The 19,390-nt window shown below is 42.1% G+C and overlaps 1 protein-coding gene across 7 annotated transcripts in view; it reads right to left on the bottom strand.

Moving 5' to 3' along the window:
* The window catches only part of LOC137092524 (UDP-N-acetylglucosamine--peptide N-acetylglucosaminyltransferase 110 kDa subunit), a 30,111-nt gene extending 14,791 nt beyond the window's left edge, over window positions 1–15,320 (bottom strand). The window contains exons 1-8 of one of the 7 annotated variants that reach the window (XM_067456794.1): window positions 14,922–15,320; window positions 11,454–11,634; window positions 7,451–7,694; window positions 6,268–6,336; window positions 2,963–3,079; window positions 1,793–1,872; window positions 1,494–1,710; window positions 661–801 (exon numbers count right to left, since the gene is read on the bottom strand). In XM_067456794.1, the coding sequence (XP_067312895.1) occupies window positions 661–801; window positions 1,494–1,710; window positions 1,793–1,872; window positions 2,963–3,079; window positions 6,268–6,336; window positions 7,451–7,694; window positions 11,454–11,634; window positions 14,922–14,958 (1,086 nt within the window). In that variant the 5' untranslated portion in view covers window positions 14,959–15,320. The remainder of the gene's footprint in view (window positions 1–660; window positions 802–1,493; window positions 1,711–1,792; window positions 1,873–2,962; window positions 3,080–6,267; window positions 6,337–7,450; window positions 7,695–11,453; window positions 11,635–14,921) is intronic. The other 6 variants (XM_067456795.1, XM_067456796.1, XM_067456798.1 and 3 more) reach the window with 6 other exon arrangements.
* Window positions 15,321–19,390: the final 4,070 nt, after the last annotated feature.

Below are 19,390 nucleotides of genomic sequence, written 5' to 3'. Positions count from 1 at the left end.
CTCTGGGCATGCTTACACAGATAATCTAGTGGTAGAATAGCGACACTACACACAAAAAGCATTTAAAGGGATCCCCTGGTGATAAAATTTGTATGGCTTTATATAACACAAATGATGCATCTTTCTAAAATATGCAGTAGAAAATCCATGAAAGATCTACGTTATTTAAAAAATCTATTTTATATTTGGACCATGGGCGGCGTCATTTTGTTTTGCGTCCAAGGGTGATGACGTAGAATGGTTGCACTCGGCAATCACTTGGTGCTACCCCTAGCTATTTTTACCACAACGCAACTCGAAAATTGTTTCAGAGTTAAACAAAAAAAATTATTTATTGCTTTGTAATTGTACTTAAAACACATGTGCACATACCCTGAAACCTATACCCTGAAATAGGGTGTTATTTCAAGGGACAGCCATTTGTAGTGGTGTCCGAAACCATAGTGGACTTCTTCGAGTGCACTCATTCAATCTGACATTGCACCGCAATATAGTGTAGTTTTTAAGTACACTTTCATAAATATGTCTGTTTTCAAAGGTTTTCCAGGACTTAAATTTCACAATCAAATTTAAGTACTTTAAGCACCTTGTATGAACCCGGAAAACCACTTTGAACATGCATAGTGACGTGTTTTCAGTGGACTGCATGGGTCCCCTCACCTCCAGTGCTTTCCTGTAGAGCTGCACAGCCTCCTCAATGTTGCCCTGCTCACGCTTGATGTTGGCCAGATTATTAAGGGAGTCGGCATGAGTCGGGCACAGACGCAGAGCCGTGTTGTAACACTCCTCCGCTTCAGAAACCTAACAGGAAACATGCAAATTAAATCGACTCTAAAGGCAGTGTCACATTTACCGCTGTTCGGCAACATTTTCAAGGGTAAGATCATTGACTTGAATTCTAAAATATTAAATAACTTTTCTCTCATATAAATGTGCGTCCATAAATCTTATATCAGTTCTGTTACCATACCATAATTTGTGTTTAAATTGTGGAATTATCTCCCACAACTATGTAAGATACAGAGTTCACAAAGTGGGTTTTAAGACTTTTAATCATGATTTTATTAGTGCCACATGCTCTTTGCATTTATGCTAGCAAGTGGAGGTTTGGGCTAAAAAGGTGCCAAAAAATGTCAATCCTGTTATCAATGTTATTTCTACACATGATACTACTTTTTTTGTTAAAGTAAAAAAAGGGGTAACTTTTGCAAGCACTGATTTATTTGAGATAAAGATACTGGAAAGAAGGTTAGTGGAAAAAAAAAATTCCCCTCGACTTTTTGAAATGCAAAATTATCTGCAATTATATAAATCACTCACATAACAAGAAAAGTTCAGACAAACATTGTTTTTTAAGGTTTAAATGTTGAACTGCACTACTTGTGGTGGTTTTCAAAGATGGTAACAGACATGCGCTACTTGTGTGTGGCCAGTGCTACAAAATGTTCAACCTCTGTAGCACCAGTGCTATGTGCAAAAAAAGGTTAACGTACAGCCCTGATGTAGGTTCTTACATTGCCCTTCTCCTTCAGCGCATTAGCCAGATTGCAGTATGCATCGGGAAAATGTGGCTGGAGCTCAATGGCACGACGGTAGGTGTCGATGGCCAGGTCGATCAAACCCTGCTCGTAATACACGCAAGCCAGGTTTCCATGGACAACAGCGTGGTTCGGGCTCAGGCTGAGGGCACGCAGATAACCAGCCACGGCTCTGGAAGTGGGGAAAAGACATTAATCAGATTGGCTGAAAAAGACTGAAGCAAAATGTAATGACAGAGGAAATGATCGTTTACCTGTCAAAGATACGAGCCTCTTTCAGAACGTTGCCCAAGTTAATATAAGCATCCAAAAAATTGGGGTCCAGGGTCACTGCCTGTAAACCCATTGAACAGCCATTGTGAACATTACATTCATTCATATAAATGTACCAAAGAGGGATTGACATTAGGGATGTTAACGATAAATCATTGATTAAGCCGGGTTATGTGGGTGTGTTCTGCTCAACAACAAAGACACAAGGAAAAATTAACCGAGTGTGCCGGAGTTATGTTTGGGACCATTTCACCACTACAGCTACACTGTTATGATGGCGGCTTACATGTGCATTCACAGACTTTTGTTTTGTGCTAAAGATGTAATGAGTCTCCTCTCCAATCCTATAGGTCTCGTCTCCTATCCTATACGTCTTGTCTCCTATGGTACTCTATATGTCTCCTATCCTATTATATAGGTCCCCTATCATATTCAATTGGTCTCCTGTCCTATTATATAGGTCCCCTCTCATATCCTATAGGTCTCCTATCTTATAGGTCTTCTATCCTGTATGTCTCCCATCCTATACATCTCCCATATGTCTCGTCTCCTATCCTATAGGTATCCTATCCTATTCTATAGGTCACTTATCCTATTCTGTCTCCTAACCTATAGGTCTCCTATCCTATATGTCTCCAATATGTCTCATCACCTATCCTATAGGTCCCTTATCCTATTCTATAGGTCCCTTATCCTATAGGTCCCATATCCTATCCTATAGGTCTCCTATTCTATTTGTATCCCATGTCTTGTCTCCTATTCTATAGGTCCCTTATCCTATCCTATAGGTCTTTTATTCTATCCTAAGGTCTCCTATCCTATATGTATCCCATGTCTTCTCTCCTCTCCTATAGGTCTCCTCTCCTATAGGTCTCCTCTCCTATAGGTCTCCTCTCCTATCTTATAGGTATTCCATATGTATTATCTCCTATCCTATCCGATAGGTCTCTATCCTAAATTGTCTCCCATGTTTTGTCTCCTATCCTATATGTCTCCCATATGTCTCGTCTCCTATCTTATAGGTAGAAACTGTGTGTGTTATGTACCCTTTAAGGCTAACGATTCATCAAGTCATTGATCATGAATTTAAACGACAATTGATCATGGGAAAGTGTGTAAATTGACATCCCTAATAGTCATACAAAACCAACCTTCTCAAAATGATGTATAGCCAGCCAGATCTCTCCCTGGGCGTTAAACACACAGCCCAAGTTACTCCAGGCCACGGCGAAGTTCGGCTGTGTTTCAATTGCTTTCAGGTAACAAGCCTTGAACAGGTTAAGAGTAAAAAAAACAGAAGGAAGAGGAGGTAGGAGAAAGGAGAATGGAGAGTAGACAGGGGAGGGGTTGTAAAAGAAAAGAAACCAGAAAGTCAAATAAAAAGGAAGAAAAAACAAAAAGGGCAGAGAGAAAAAGAGTTAGCATCTGTTCTCACGAAAAGCAAAAAGTGAGTCTGCAGCGTGGGCTCGCGTGCGCGAAATTCTGCTGCGCTAAGCTGCACACTTTTCCTACGCTGCGCAAATCCAACCAACACCTATACTCCGACTTACATTCTGCAGTTATGCGGTTTCAAATTAACTTTATATAACTTTATCCGGGGGCTCGTACGGGATATTCCAAGAAATACGGCACTTTTAGTGCCAAGAAAAGTCAGCTTTAGATCATTGACCTCAGTGAATACCACAACCTTAAATGCAAGTGCGGTATGCAGGTGGAGGTCCCTGTAATGCAAGCGCAAAAAGCCACGCTGGCAACCCGCACTGTGATTGCCGCTTGCGCAGTTTTCGCTAGCGCCCGCATTCGCCTGCGCTAACGCCAGCTCAGGGTGAAGACTGCAGACCTGGAGCGATCCGACTACCCACCAGACTGGCACACGAAACTATGAAACTCTCTACCCTTTGGGCTTTCGACTGGAGTTAGTTCCCACGGCCAAATCCACTCATACCAGCTATTCGTTGGAGAGTTAGCACTATAGTCATTGCCAATAGAGTCATGTTTAGGGCTGTGTAGCCACTGGGTGCCACGCTAGCAAGGAGGGGGCGTGCAGGTCTGCAACCCGTGAGCCAGGGGGTCGAGGGAAGGGGGAGTGCGGTTCAATCGCGCGTTTTTTGGGTCGCGGTTTTGTCGCTGCGCAGCCCTTGCGCCACTGCAGACTCACAGCGCATCATCTGCTCAGCAGAACGCTGCAACTCCAAATAAAAGGAGAAAAAATAAATCATAATCCAAATGAACAGGAAAAAATTAATCAACAAGTAAGAGTTAGAGGGTTCTTACTGTGCTTTTTGTTTTGCTTACAGCATCCAATCAATTTTCTTTTTAATAAAACTTGGGCATTACGCTTTACTATGGTTGTATTTGTCCTTGTTTTTGTTCTTCAAAGGAAGCCACAAGACAGAAGAACTCAGGCATTGGAGTAAGGTGTTTTTCTTTCTGTTTTGTTACAAACCCGTTACCATATTTTTGGACTTTGTCTGGGGGGGGCGGCCGCAGCTGGAAGAGAAGACGACTGATGCTGCCCTAGTGTTCCTGTCCACCGGACCGCACCTACGCAGGAATAGTGTCACCCACCTGAAACCTTCTAAATCACAATATCAGTGGTGGAAAACCAAAAGAGACAAAATAAGAAAACAAGAGCGTTAGTAAAAGTTTGACATTTCATATCGATATCAAAACTTGTATTGACAAAGCAAAACAAGTAAGACAAAACCAAAAAAAAAGGAGAAAAGGAAATATAAAATGACCTAACATCAGTTTAAAAACCCATGCAATGAAAAGGGTTTTACACTTTCAGAAACAGGAATATATGTTCGCAAGGGGTCGAGAGTGAAGAAAGGCTTCGAGTTGAGATTTACACACACTTTTCATGTCACATTTTCAAATACAGGTTAAAAAAAAAGAGGGAGGCGAACTGGCTTGATCTTACCCAAATGAACTGATCACATTTGCTCTGGGAATATTATTGATAATCAGAACATACAAGGGGGAAGAAATGTAATCTTTTCCTTTGTTGTATTCTGTGTTTACATGGTTTGCTTTATCCTGTCCTGCCTTCTTGACTCCTGGCCAATGGATAAGGGAAAAAAAGTCTGGGGTTTAAGGACTTCATAATCATCTAGAAGCCTCCACAGCTCTGAAATAAAGAGGTCAACGCTTGTGTCGCGCGTGTATAATTCTCTCTCTCTATCACGGTATCTGACGCGTGCAGTGGAGTGCAAATAGCGATCTGTCTGCCTGGCACAGCCCAGGGCTGACACACACACAGTGTTGGGAACACAAACCCTCCCCAACCCAGATTTTAAAGGGGGGACGTAAAGTTGAACTAAGGGGAAATGAGGGCCCAAAAGGATTTTGGTTTTAAATGCACTGTGGCGCCCTTGAGAAGCAGCTTTTGGCTTGACTGAGGGGTCAGGCAGACAGTTCGACGCGCGCACACTCCACGGGCCCTAAAGCGAGCGCGCGGGCGACGGAGCGACAGAGCAGGTGGGGGGCCGCTGGCGCCCTCGTACTCTTCCCCACTCCGCCCCCCTGAGGCACCAAATAAGAGGGCTTCAAACCATCAGGAAGAGAACTTTCTCTGCAAAAATCAAGTCAAAACTCCCAAAAAACCCACCCCAAAAAAAAGGCCACGCTGCCTCAAAGAAGGCCTCGTAAAGCTGGAGAAGTGAAATCTGAACTTAGTAATTTTTGAAGGCAATGAATGGTTACCTAGAATTACATGCTTACAGGTTAGAAGCCATCTTATTTTTTGCACAGCAAAAGACCACTACCTTTATCAGTTCATTTATTTCCACCCCTCAAAAGACCGAGCCAGCGAAATCCCTCCAAGAGACTACAGGGAAGAAAAGCATGCCAAAACTGCAGCATGTGTTTTAGGACCCCCGTTTGGTGAGACACAGAAGAGCTCAGCCTTTCTTCCTGTTGTGTGTTTGTGTGTGTGTGTGTGTGTTCGGGGGGGGTTAGCGGGGGCTGGCCGGGGCCAGAATGAAGTAGAGATTAGACTGAGAGAAGCATTGGAGTGAAAGAAGGGATGAACAGAGGGGGCGTGTCTCTAATCTAGCCATCCAAATGAATAACGGAAAACAAAAAAGAAAGTGAGAAAAGGGGAAAGGGGTCTTAACCTTATTGAATACAAGAAAGAGAAATAGTTTTTGGCTAGGGAGGTGATTTGCAGGTGACTTTGGTACACTCTGCTGACCTAATGCTGAGGCTAGTCCTGTAGGATGGTAAAGAGTGCTGATGTGGGGAGATAAAATGAGCACCACACTCTTGCTGACAAACTTAGTTGAGGAGGGCGGGGTTTGGGCAGGGGGGGCTAATGCTCACACCCCAAGATGGCTAGGTGTCTGACGGGGGGTGGGGGGGGGGGGGATTATGGTCTAGAGCTATGAGCTTATAATTAAAAAAAACAAAAGAAATCATTATGTACACGTGCAAGGGCCGACATCTTTAAACATACCTTTGCCTCTTCAAGACGCCCAAGCGCCTTCAGCAGGTTACCCAAGTCACTGCGTACACAATATAGATCCTGTAATAAGAGAGAGAAATTATCAATAATCAGCACAAAACACATGAAGGCTGGGCGATGTATAGAATATCAGTGTTTTCCATTCATTGATTGATATGTGGCAGACCGCCACAATATTAACATTCGTAGTTTTCAGTCACGTGACTGTCACGGCGCCACAGAGGGCAAAACCGTCATTAAACTTTCTGTTTGCGCTGCGTAAAGTGAACTGAACGCGCACTTCTCATGTACTGAGTTTAGCGTGCATTTGGGAACGTAGCGGGGCACCAGTTATGTATTATTTTATTTTCTCATTTGCATGTTGCATGTATATACTACGGTTGCGCAATATATCGAAATATCGCAACGACTGTATGTATGAATGCAATATCTGAATGATTTAAATAGGCTACTTCAACATTGTGAAAAGTGTACATTTTAGGTCTAAGGTGTGACGCATATAGCAGAGAAAAGACTGGGCACACATGGGTTACTTATGTGACTTGCTTGATGTTAAAAAGAGTTATTAAACGCAATAACTTGCGAAAAAACAACTCCTTGCAGTCTTGTACTGTCTGACACACACCGAAACAAGCGCACAAGCCGCCTCTCTGCATGTGATCCCTTCAGTTTTGTTTCATGTTTTGTTACACACTCAAGCTACAAAATACACACACAAATTTAACAGTTTTTTGCTAAAGCACAGCTAGTCACTTTCAAAAGTTGTAGCGACACTTTCTTTTCCCAGATACAATTTAAAACACAAATGGTATCATTTTCAGTTTTAGATTTAGAATAGATTTCACACACTAAAACAATATCGAATCGAATATCGCATTATTTAACAAGGTATTGCATATCGTATTTTTCTTCAATATCGCACATCCCTAGGACCAAAACCACAATTTGTACCAGGCTGTTAACTGTTTTTTTTCTGCTGTAAATTTAGGCATTTTACATGGGGCTCTGAGATTCTGCTCCTTCTCTTTCATATTGGCTTTTGCCACTTGCATCCAACTGATAAGAGCTGCCATTTCTGTTACATATAAGAAACATATGGCGAACAGAAGGTGGTACACTTTAAAATACCAAGATATTGCGCATCAAGAGAGATCATTTCTAGGGCTGAACTCACAGGGTTGTACTGGAGAGCGGAGACGTATGCTTGAACGGCTCCCTCCATGTCCCCTGCTGCCACCAGCGCTGCTGCCAGGTTGATGTATCCATCGATGAAGTCCGGTTTGAGACGGAGCGCGTGGCGGTAATGCTCGATGGCCTCCTGTAGTTGACCCCGCTCCTTGTAGACATTGCCCAGGTTAGAGTAGGCCTCAGCCAGCATGGGGTTCTGTTTGATGGCCAAAGTGCTAAAGTGGGCTGACCTGCAAACCAAACCACATTTAAGAGAATGAGACTGGACATATTCATGCTCTCTTAAAGAAACGGTCCAGGCCATTTCTGGACAGGCTACTTTCCGAAACTTTTTTTCAAACTACTAGCCACGAGTGTGTTCCTACAAGTGTGCTTTCCATTCATCGTACAATGTGATGGATCACAATTATTGCCTGTGGAAACTTACAGCAAGCCTACATTGTGTTTGAATTGTCATAATTATTAGAGCTGCAACACTAATCATTAAAAATTATAATTCGTAATTGACAGAATCTGATTATCGATTAGTGTCATCTCCACACCATCAGTTACGTCACAGTAGCGAATAACACATACAAAGTGCCTATGGAAAATAGCAGAGGACACCCAGTGATCTGCCGAAACATGTAAATGCTTACTCAAAAGCGCTTCAAATTAAAGCATAAGCATTTACAATGGCTGGCCCTGTCATGCTTTGCCAGATGCATTTGCCGTTTAACGCTCAAGATTAATTATCCTCATTTTACTACAGTAATGTGATAGACTGGGCAAACCCAGCCTGATCTGCCTGATTTGATTTCGCCCTGCAGCTCAGTCTGGAAACCTGTACATTAATTTCTACTGCTTTTGTTACACTTTTGCGGGAACCAATCACAGACTGGCTTATCCACCTGGCGCACTATTAGCGGGTTTAACACGATGACGGATAGAGAAGCAACGGGTCACTGCCCGTTGATCAGGCCTCTTGTGGTCTGACTGGTTGAAGGACAATCCAATTGCGTACAGAGTCATTTGAATAATGCCCGTTGATCACGCCTCTTGTGCAGTAGAAATTACAGAGCAGACTCCTCAGACCAATGTTCAGTCTTAAATTGAGCTTGGTCTGGTGATAGCCAGACAAGTTATGTGACGCATATCCAAGTAAATCAGAAAAAAGGAACATTGTTTCAAAGGCAGAGTCGTCTGTTTAATTCTGATAAAAGATTACAAAGACAATTTCTTTTGGAATAATGTGCACAATAACCTCCAGAACACAGGGTGCTCAATTCTCAAATAGATGCTCCTCTGTCCTCCAGCCTGTGCCCCGAAAACTGATCGTACTCAGCCATCTTGAAGAACATCCAAATTCTCAAATCACACCGCGAGGAGGCGAGGAATGAGCAGTGAGGAAGTTTCCAGAGGAGCGAGGATTACACAGATCTATCCAATGCGTCTTGTTGAGAAACCTAACCCACGTGTAGATTCATGTGAAACTGAGACGCGATTAAAAGGAAGTGAGGAAAGGAAACGAGGATGCATAAATAAGACTGGACTGAAGTAAAATGAATTTTGGTTTCATATTGGCTCTTTTTACTAAAAGGCCACAACTCTTATTTTCAATACAGAAAGTATTACTATCACTATGTTAATTTCATAAATGACACTTAAAACGTGGTCCTAAACTGCAATTTAGGTCCACTTATAAATGTTATCAAGATTTTTAAAAAGTAATGAGCTCTTTTTTAAATTGTTTTTAGCCCCACTTTCAAACACTTTTTGATGGGTGTGTCGCATTTAAGATTTGGGAGGCAACCGCCACCTTTACCTTGCCGGATCATTACAGACGAATTTCCAAACTTTCGGCATTGGCCAAAGTATTGGAATCTTTGGTTGGTGAACAAGTGAAGGAGTATTTAAATGCTCAGTCAATTTTATCTAAGTATCAATTTGGTTTTAAGAAAAAAGACAGCACTACCACTGCTGGTAACACTTTAGTATGGGAACACATTTACTATTACCTACGACTTTTGCCTCAATAAACTCCTAATTTACTGCTTATTAATAGTTAGTAAGGTAGTTTTTGTAGCGTTTAAGTTTAGGTATTGGGTCGGATTAAGGGATGTAGAATAAGGTCATGCAGAATAAGGCATTAATATGAGCTTTATAAGTGCTAATAAACAGCCAATATCCTAGTAATATGCATGATAAGCAAATAGTTAATAACTGAACCTTAAAAATAAAGTGTTACCAAAGTAATTAATTATATAGTCAAAGCGCTGGATGAAAAGAAACACTGTCTCTGTTTATTGATTTGTCGAAGGCATTTGACACAGTTGACCATAGCATACTAGTTCAGAGACTGATAAGTATAGGCATGTCTCAGCACTCTGTGGACTGGTTAATCAACTACCTCGCTGACAGGACTCAAGCTACACAAGTTAATGGCCTTACGTCAAAATATGTATCAATCTGTAAAGGGGTCACACAGGGCTCCATTCTTGGGCCACTTTTATTCACTATTTATATAAACTGTCTGAGGGAAAAATGTCCAACATGCATTTTTCCATTTTTTGCAGATGATACAGTTATTTATTGCTGTGCAACTACCATTAAGAAGGCGTATGAATGCTTGCAAACTTTCAATAGAGTGCAAGCACCCCTTTATCAATTAAAGCTTGTGCTAAATGCAGAGATGACCAAAGTAATGGTCATTTCAAACTCAAGGAAATTTGAAAATGAGTCAGACCTGAATATTGTTACTGATCAGGGTAAAACAATTGAGGTAGTTTCATTTTAAAATTTAGGATTTGTAATTGATGGTGACCTCTCTTTTAACCTTCATATACAGAGTCTAGTGAAAACGTTGATATTAAAGCTTTTCTTTAGAAACAAATCTTGTTTTACTTTTCCTGCCAGAAAAAGGCTAGTCGATGCCACATTTCGCTCTATGATTGGTTATGGTGATCTCTTGTATGAATGCTCCATCAAAGTGTCTTCAGATGTGTGATTGTGTGTTTCATGGAGCTTTAAGATTTATTTCAAATTGCAGACCCCTCACTCATCACTGTACACTTTACTCCACAGTGAATTTGCCCTCTGTCAAGCCGTCGGCTTACTCACCTTTATATCTTTAAATATAAGGGTATCATAGGCAGGCTACATATCCAAAAAAAATTATTTTACACAGAGTACTTATGGTTTAAATTAATTTCATTGAATGTACCTCAAGCCTGGACCGAGTTTTTCAAAAAGGCTTTCAAGTTTGTTGCACCTTCAACTTTGAATGACCTACAGAAAACACTTAATGGGTTAGTTTACCCAAAAATTAAATGTCTGTCATTAATGACTCACCCTAATGCCGTTCCACACCCGTAAGACCTCCGTTTATCCTCGGAACACAGTAGAAGATATTTTATATTAAGTCTGACAGCTTATCTAAGTGTAGCCACACTATACTGTCCATGTCCAGAAAGGGAATAAAAACATCATCAAAGTAGTCCATATGAGACATCAGTGGGTTAATTAGAGTCTCTTGAAGCATCGAAAACACATTTTGGTCCAAAAATAGCAAAAACTACGACTTTATTCAACATTGTCTTCTTTTTCCGTGTTTGTTTTCAAACCTCAAATAAAGACTCAAACGGTCATGTATCAGCGTATTGATTCATGATTGGGATTATACCCTACTCGTGGGCAGTCTGCTCATCAACATGCTTGTTCGCTCTGCGGCCTCTTTAAATACAGTTTAATAAACGGCCAAGTATTCGATCTACGTCACAGCGGCAGCATGTCCACAAATCTTTCTGAAGCGCCGTTGGCAGGGCGACAAAAGCGAATTTAGTAAGTCACTTCCATATTGGCTTCAAGAGAAACTGTGGGAGGATCCGCTTGGTACAACCTGGCCTTAAGGCAGGACTGAGAGCACAGCCTAAAAACACCCAATCAACAGACCTCTAACACCACCACCATCACCGTGACCCGCAGACCGCGCTCCATGAAGCCCATCTCACCTGTCAAGCCTGCGACACTGGAAGTGGATGGAGGAGAGCAGCAGCAGGACGCCAGTGTTATCTGGCTCCTGCCTCCACAGCTGCATACAGTGGCGCTCCGCCGCCTCAAAATCTCCAGACTGATACTCCCGGTGCGCCAGCTCTGCCAACCCTTGGAAGGAAAGCATACGTTTGGTTGGTTCTGGAGCACCAACGCAACCCAGAGGAGGGGGAAACAACATGTTAGAAGAAATGAAAATGAGGTCGGATAAAAAAATAAAAAAAAATAAACAAGAACAGTGGTGCTGTTTCAACCCTCTACAATACGAGTAAATCACTCGCATATGCGGCCAAATTTCATGCTAGGCAATGTCTTTAATAGCCAATGGCTAATACATTAGAGGCAAAAAGTTAAGCGTTAATATAACATGGTATAATTAAACTTTTACTGATCATTTCCTCACCCCCGTCATCCAAGATGTCCGTGTCTTTCTTTCTTCAGTCGAAAAGAAATTAAGGTTTTTGATGAAAACATTCCAGGATTTCTCTCCATATAATGGACTTCAATGGGTCCAAAAGAGTTTCAGTGCAGCTTCAAAGGGCTTCAAACGACACCAGATGATGAATAAGGGTCTTATCTAGCCAAACCATCGCTCATTTAAAAAAAAAAATTATAAGCACAAATGCTGGCCCTGCTCTGTTCTGAAGCGTGTTTGTGACGTCACGTAATACGCAATTGCGCTGAAAAGGGTCACGCTTGGCGTAGGCGGAAGTACCGAGTCAGTGTTTACAAGTGTTCGTAAAAACGCTTTAAGCAATAAACTGACCCAAAGACATCTGAATGTGTGTATGGTCCTCCTTACACACACTTGTGAACACTGACTAGGTACTTCCGCCTACGTCACGCGTGACCTGCATTTGTGCTTATAAAACTGTAAAAAAAAATATATAAATATATTTTTTTTAATGAGCAATCGTTTCACTTGATAAGACCCTTATTCATCGTCTGGTGTCGTTTAAAGCCCTTTGAAGCTGCACTGAAACTCATTTGGACCTTGAACCGTTTGGTGTCCATTGAAGTCCATTATATGGAGAAAACTCCTGCAATGTTTTCCTCAAAAACCTTCATTTCTTTTCGACTGAAGAAACAAATACATTGACATCTTGGATGACATGGGGGTGAGTAAATTACCAGTAAAAGTTTATTTAAAAGTGAACTAATCCTTTAACTGTATGTTTATAGAGTTTTTTTATTTGTCAAAATGTAAAAAGCCTGGCAAGTAAACTAAACTGGCCAATGGCAACTTTAGCTTCAGAGTGTCTGTAGAGGGTTGTGTTTTAAAATAAACAAATAAAAATTGTGTGGAACCTTTTTTTATGCTGTGTTTTTAATAACCATCACTGCATAAAACTGCAAATTGTCTAAAGCTGGCACGGATGGTTCCTGTAATGATAGCACTTTTGATGCCATTTAAAAAAAGAAAAATTATCAAAGAAATTCTGATCTAAACTAAGTTAATGATTTAGTAATGTTTCAAAATCAATTAAAAATGAAAAGTTCTACATTTTAAAGTTCAAATGTAAGAGGTTTAAAAGAAATGAATTGGGATAAAAATGGAAAAGAGAGATGAGGTTTGGTATGAAATAAGTATGATATGATATTATGAACGTGCAAAGGACAGATTGACATGTATGGGTTGGGCAAAATTCAGAGTTTAAGAACTGGCTTCCTTTGGAAAATCAGTGTACATTTGCTTCAAGAGTGTCAGACAGAAGAATTTTCTTTAAGTTTATAATAATTCAACACAAACCACAAAACCAGGGAATATCTTTACAGGGATAGTTCCCCTAAAAATGTAAATTAGCCTATGATTTACTCTCCATCCTAGGTGTATAAGACTTTCATCTCTCAGACAAACACAATCAGAGTTATATTAAAACATTTCTTGGCTCTTCCAAGCATTATAATGGCAGTGAATGGATATGATGTGATTTTTGAAGTCCATAAAATTGCATCAATCCATCATAAAAGTACATTTATCCATCCTAAAAGTGCTTCTATCCATTATAAAAGTGTATCCATCCATTATAAAAGTCCATCTATCCATCATATAACTGCTCCACACAGCTTCAGGGGTCAATAAAGGCCTTCTGAAGTGAAGACATGCTTTTGTGAGAGAAAAAAACATCCATATTTAAAACTGTATACACTATAACTAGCTTCCGACACATTTGCGCCACAAGAGTGACTTCTGATGCGGTTCATGATGTAGGAGTAGCGTGAGCTTTGGCCCATCTCGTGGTCTAAACAAATGGTGTTGGGCAACAAAATCAAGCCCATTTTCTCTTATATCGAAATATCCTCAATGTTTCTCTTTAAAAATTCACATTTTAGACTTCTAATTGATGATGGATGTTTTGTTTTTCTTTATCCTCTGCGTTTCTACGTTCGTCAATATGTCATGCGTCAGGTCAGAGGTCACTCTTCCGCCAAAACTAGACTTGAGTACAGCCGTTGGAAGCCAGTAATTATAGTTTATAATGTGTTTTTTTATCGCTTCACATCAGAAGGCCTTTATGAACCCCCTGGAGCCTTATGGATGTATTTTATGATGGATGGATGGCCGGCCATTTTTGGGCTTCAAAATGCCATCCCCCATTCACTCCCATTATATAGCATGGAAGAACCAGGACATTATTTGAAATTTCCAAAATGAATTCACCTGAAAGAAGAAAGTCATGAACACCTAGGATGCAATCGGGGGTTAATAAATCATGAGGTTATTTAATTTTGGGGTGAAATAACCCTTAATCCAAATAAAAATCTTATTTTGTTGCAGCTATTCTATGTTATTCGTTTAACGCCATTTAAAATTAAAGGATTCTGGGAAATTAGGTATCCCCCATGGCTCATAAAATTCTTCTTAATCCTATATACACAAAAGAGGAACAGAAATCTGCCATTTCAAACACTGAATATTAACATATTTAAGAGTTTTCACAATGAAAAGAAGAACAATTATGACTACACTTTGCATCAAGTTATTTGAATTTCTTCCCATTTCAATACTTTAAATGTTGGAATAGAAAAGCAATTTTGGTACAATCCTGATTTGCACGATGTAACTACTGAATATCGACTATTATGAGATATTATGACTAAAATTATCAAATTACAAGCATCCAACAGTAAAAGGAGCTGGAAGACGAAACCTGACTGGCTCGCCATCATAACAAGGTTAGTTATTCCCATCTAGTGTTAATGAACAAAGAAAATACGACTTTAATTTCACTAGTGCTGCATAACTACCATTCATATCTACGTATAAATCTACACGGACAAACTACTTGAAGATTAAATCATGAAAAGCATGCAAAGAGGTTAGTATTACAGAAATATTAAACCTGTCAGAATAAATAAAAGCGGGAGATTGTAATCATAAAAAGCGTTTAAATGTCGAGCCAAACGGCCGTTATTGTCATGGTTACCTGTGCTGTCCGCCACGTTCCCCACCGAGCTCGCCATCTCTCCTTCACTCGTTTCTGGATCCTGCGCAGCGGCGGACAGTGTCGCGATTTAATACAAGATGTAAAATATAAAGGTCTTGAATTCGTTTAAAACTAGATTGAGATATTGTGCCGCAAAATCGTCGATAAACAGCCTGCGGTCTTCCTGCTGCTAGGCTAACACACTACAGGAGAACACGGACAAATTCACGGATACTAACGCGCACGGCGAACTTACTGAATCGTTTTTATCTACGTTAGATGCTCAAAGAATATATACCTATGAGTCTAAGACATAGAATATAGATAGCTAATTAAACAGTCGAATTTATATTCGATACTTTCACCATGGCGGAATTGTAGCTAACAATGGCTTTCCAGGCTCCACCGAAAATGGCGGATGTGACCGGAACTTCTTTTTTGAGGAGGAGGGGCGTGAATTAAAAAAAAGTAGCGCCATGGGATAAATGTAATATTAACTAATATGAAAGCAAATATTGACAATATGCGTTGTTCCATATATCAGAAATAATAAAATAATAATTTTTAATCCTCTATATCCGTTTTTCCTCCACATCCTAGTACTGTTTGTGTGCCGCTGTATCATTGCGCGAGCAGCACAACAGATCAAATTGCGGTAGATTAAATATGGCAGCAACCGGGTGTGGGTGTCCTGCAAACAACACAGTTTAGTTTAGGCGGGAACTGTTTGCACTATATTCCGTAAAACAACATTAAAGCAAGACACCACAGGTGAATAAGGTAAATATTTAAATAACAGTGGAAAAATATAATATATATTGCCAGTCACAGTTAGGGGACAGTTCACCTTAAAATGAAAAATCTGTCATCAACCAAAAAATGATGGGCCACTTTGACTAATGGGAAATAGGCCTACACTATGGAAGTCAACTGGGACCCATCAACTGTTTGGTTGCCCACATACGTCATTATGGCTAAACTGAATGCATTTCATAATTGATTACTTTTACACAGTTACTGAACCGAATTAAATCAACACTGAACTGATTTCAAATGACTGTTTACCAGGGGTGGTAAGTAATCAAGTAAAAATACTTTGATACTTTACTTAAGTATTTTTTTCGGGGATCTGTACTTTACTTGAGTATATTTTATTTGCATCTACTTTTACTCTTACTCCACTACAATATTAAAGGCAAAGTTTACTTTTTACTTCAATACATTTCCCCATGCCCGCTCCAAGTATTAAGTATTTATTACATTTGATTTCCAAACCGGTCTGGTCGGTCATGGATGATCCAGTCGGGTATAGACTTGGAAAAGCTGACAAGTCAGGTTTGCCACGCTAACGTTAGCTCAGTGTTTCCCCAACTTTTTTATTTTGCGGCACACTATTTACTATGAAAACATCGGTAACATTTTACAATACAGGTGCACTATTATAATTCATGCCTAACTAATGCACAGATAATCATGAGTTAATGTATTACTAATGAAGAACTAAACCATTTATTAATGATTACTGCAACAGCAACTAATGAACATTCTCTATGATTAATAGATTAAGTAATATATTGTAACATGTTCTAAATGTTATTGTGTTTTAGTGGACAAGGAGTTTAATGTTTATGTGACACTGTTCATTTTGGTGTTGTGGACTGTAATCATACTTCATTACCTGTTATTGGAGGTTCGGGTTAAATATGCGAAGAGGCTCCACCCCCTAGGGGTTTTTTGGGAGAAAAGCGGAAATAAAGGGGAGAGGAGTGCCTCGCTGTTTCAAGTGCGGTTCTCTGTTTAAGTCGGGGTGTGTACGGCGTGGGTTGTGGCCGACAACAGCCCAAATAAACACCCCTTTTCACCAACACGTCTCATTATTGCCTGAGAACGTTACAACTGGTGTCAGAAGTAAAAACGATCGCAGACAGCTGGAGATAAAGTGTCTGATTTGAGTCCTGATTGTGCGTGCGTGATTCAAGCAGCTGATCTTCCGCGGGTAAGAATGGATAATACCGTGCGCATTAAGATGGAGGAAGATGACGGTTATGCTGGGGCAGCAAATACGTTTGGTGGGCACACCGCGTCTGTAACCAGTCACTTTAAGGCGAATTTGGTGAAGAAAGAGCCGGGTGAAGCCACTGATGCAGGCCAGAAAGCGAGCCGCCATTATCCGCCGCTGCCGAGCGGCATCGCCCGCCATTGCCCGCCGCTGTCGAACGTCATGACGTCAGACGCCGACGCGTTGTTCTCGCGTGAAGCGAGGGGTCAAAAGGTAAACAACAATGGCGGCGGCCATGAATCGAATATGCCGGTTGGAATAAAAACACCTAAATACTCTGGCAAATCGGATTGGGAGGCTTTTCATGCCCAATTTGAGCTATTAGCTCATGCATATGGTTGGTCAGAAGAACAGAAAGCCCTTCAGCTCGCTCTTTGCTTAACAGATGATGCACTCTCATGTTTGTTGCTGCTTGACACTAGTGAAAGAGCTGATTATGATGCATTGGTTGGTGCATTGAGACGCCGCTTTGGACAGTGTTTCCGATCTGAGCTTCTCAGGTCCGAGTTGCACAGCCGTCAAAGAATTCCAGGAGAACCACTGCGGGCTCTGGCCAACGATATTGAATCTCTAGCAAGGCGAGCTTATGCACATATTCCACCATCAGTGCAAAGCGAGTTGGCCCGTGATCAGTTCATCAGAGCTCTTTCTCCAGCAGAACTGCGCATACATACACAGCTGGCACGCCCACGTGATTTGGCTGAAGCCTTAGAGTTGGCGCTGGAGAGGGAAATGGCGGTTGAAGCAGCAATGATGGGGTCAGCACTTGACCCCTCCCCCACCATCAGGGCAATGGGAGGGGGTCAAACAGCTTCACCAAAACCTGAATGGCTGGACGAGATTACAGAGATGATTCGCGGGCTAGCCTTGCCTCCTCCCAGACGGCAGACACAGGCCCGACTTTGCTGGGGGTGTGGTCAGCCGGGGCATTTGGTTAAGGAATGCCCTGTGCTAGCTAAGAATTCGGGAAACAGGAAGGGGGCGCAGTAGGCGGGACGCTGCAGACCCCCAAGCCCTTGTCCCGCTCAGCGCCAGTGCAAGCAGACAGGCCAACTATAAACAACGGGACGAATGAACTAGGGGTGGTGGTAGTAGGAAGGACAGCTATATCAGATTTTTGCCATATTCCTATTGGTATTGAGGGAGTTGAGTGCACTGCCCTGGTAGACACAGGGTCTACAGTGACTGTGGCTCGTCCGGAGGTGGTGCCAGAGGGAACACAGCTGGAGAACACAACAGTTCAGCTGCGCACAGTGACTGGGGAGCTGGCACCAATGAAAGGGAAGGGGCTGTTGACACTGACTGTCGGGGGCGTGAGCGTGCAGCATCCTGTGTGGATAGCTAATGTGCAGGACAGTTGTATCCTGGGTCTGGACTTTTTGAGGGACCATGGCTGTCAGTTGGACCTGTCTAAGGCCACGTTGAGTTTCGGTAATGGTCAGGTGGTTAGGATGAGGCCTCCAGGAACTCGTCACACAGATGGGCCGGCGGTTGGTTCTTGGGCATGTCACTTAAATGACGGGGACAGCTCAAGCTACACAGTACCACCCAGTGAGTCCCAACAAGAGCCCCCGTTACAGTGCACCTGGCCTAGGACTGCTCCGGGAAGAGAGGGGGAGACAATGGGGGTGCTACGGGAAATAATGCAGAGGAGCTCCGGCGGCTTGGACAAGCAGCAACAAGAACAGTTGTGGGAGCTGCTAGTGGAGTTCCAGGACTGTTTTGCCTGTGATGAAGGGGACCTGGGTCAGACTTCCCTGGTACAACACCATATCGACACAGGGGATGCAGCGCCCATACGTCAGCGACCAAGACGCATGCCCTTAGGACGGCAGGAGGCTGCGGAGCAGGCTTTAGTGACGATGCAGCGCGCCGGTATAATAGAACCTTCTGAAAGCCCCTGGGCATCCCCAGTAGTCATGGTCCCGAAGAAGGGGGGGGAGTGGCGCTTTTGTGTCGATTACAGGAGGCTCAATGCAGTGACACGGAAAGACTCGTACCCTCTTCCACGTGTGGATGAATGTTTGGATCATGTGGCTGGGTCTTGCTGGTTTTCATCATTGGACTTGAGAAGTGGGTATTGGCAAGTGCCACTGACGCCGGAGGCCAGACCCAAGACGGCTTTTTGCACGGGTAGGGGGCTGTGGCAATTTAAAGTTCTCTGTTTTGGTCTTTGCAATGCCCCTGCCACATTTGAGCGCTTAATGGAGAGAGTACTTGAAGGCATTCCGCAGCAGCAGTGTCTGGTGTTTTTGGATGACATACTGGCACATGGGAGCTCTTTCAATTCAGCTGTTACAGCCTTGAAGGCAGTGCTGGAGAAAATTAGAGCAGCAGGTCTGAAGTTACATCCCAATAAATGCCGGCTGTTGAGCAGGCAGGTGACCTTCTTGGGGCATCACATAGGCAG

Source organism: Pseudorasbora parva, chromosome 11 (assembly GCF_024679245.1).
Source record: "Pseudorasbora parva isolate DD20220531a chromosome 11, ASM2467924v1, whole genome shotgun sequence".
Taxonomy (NCBI): Eukaryota; Metazoa; Chordata; class Actinopteri; order Cypriniformes; family Gobionidae; genus Pseudorasbora; species Pseudorasbora parva.
Note: the sequence above shows the minus strand (reverse complement) of the source record. Positions and strands in the feature narration are given on the sequence as shown.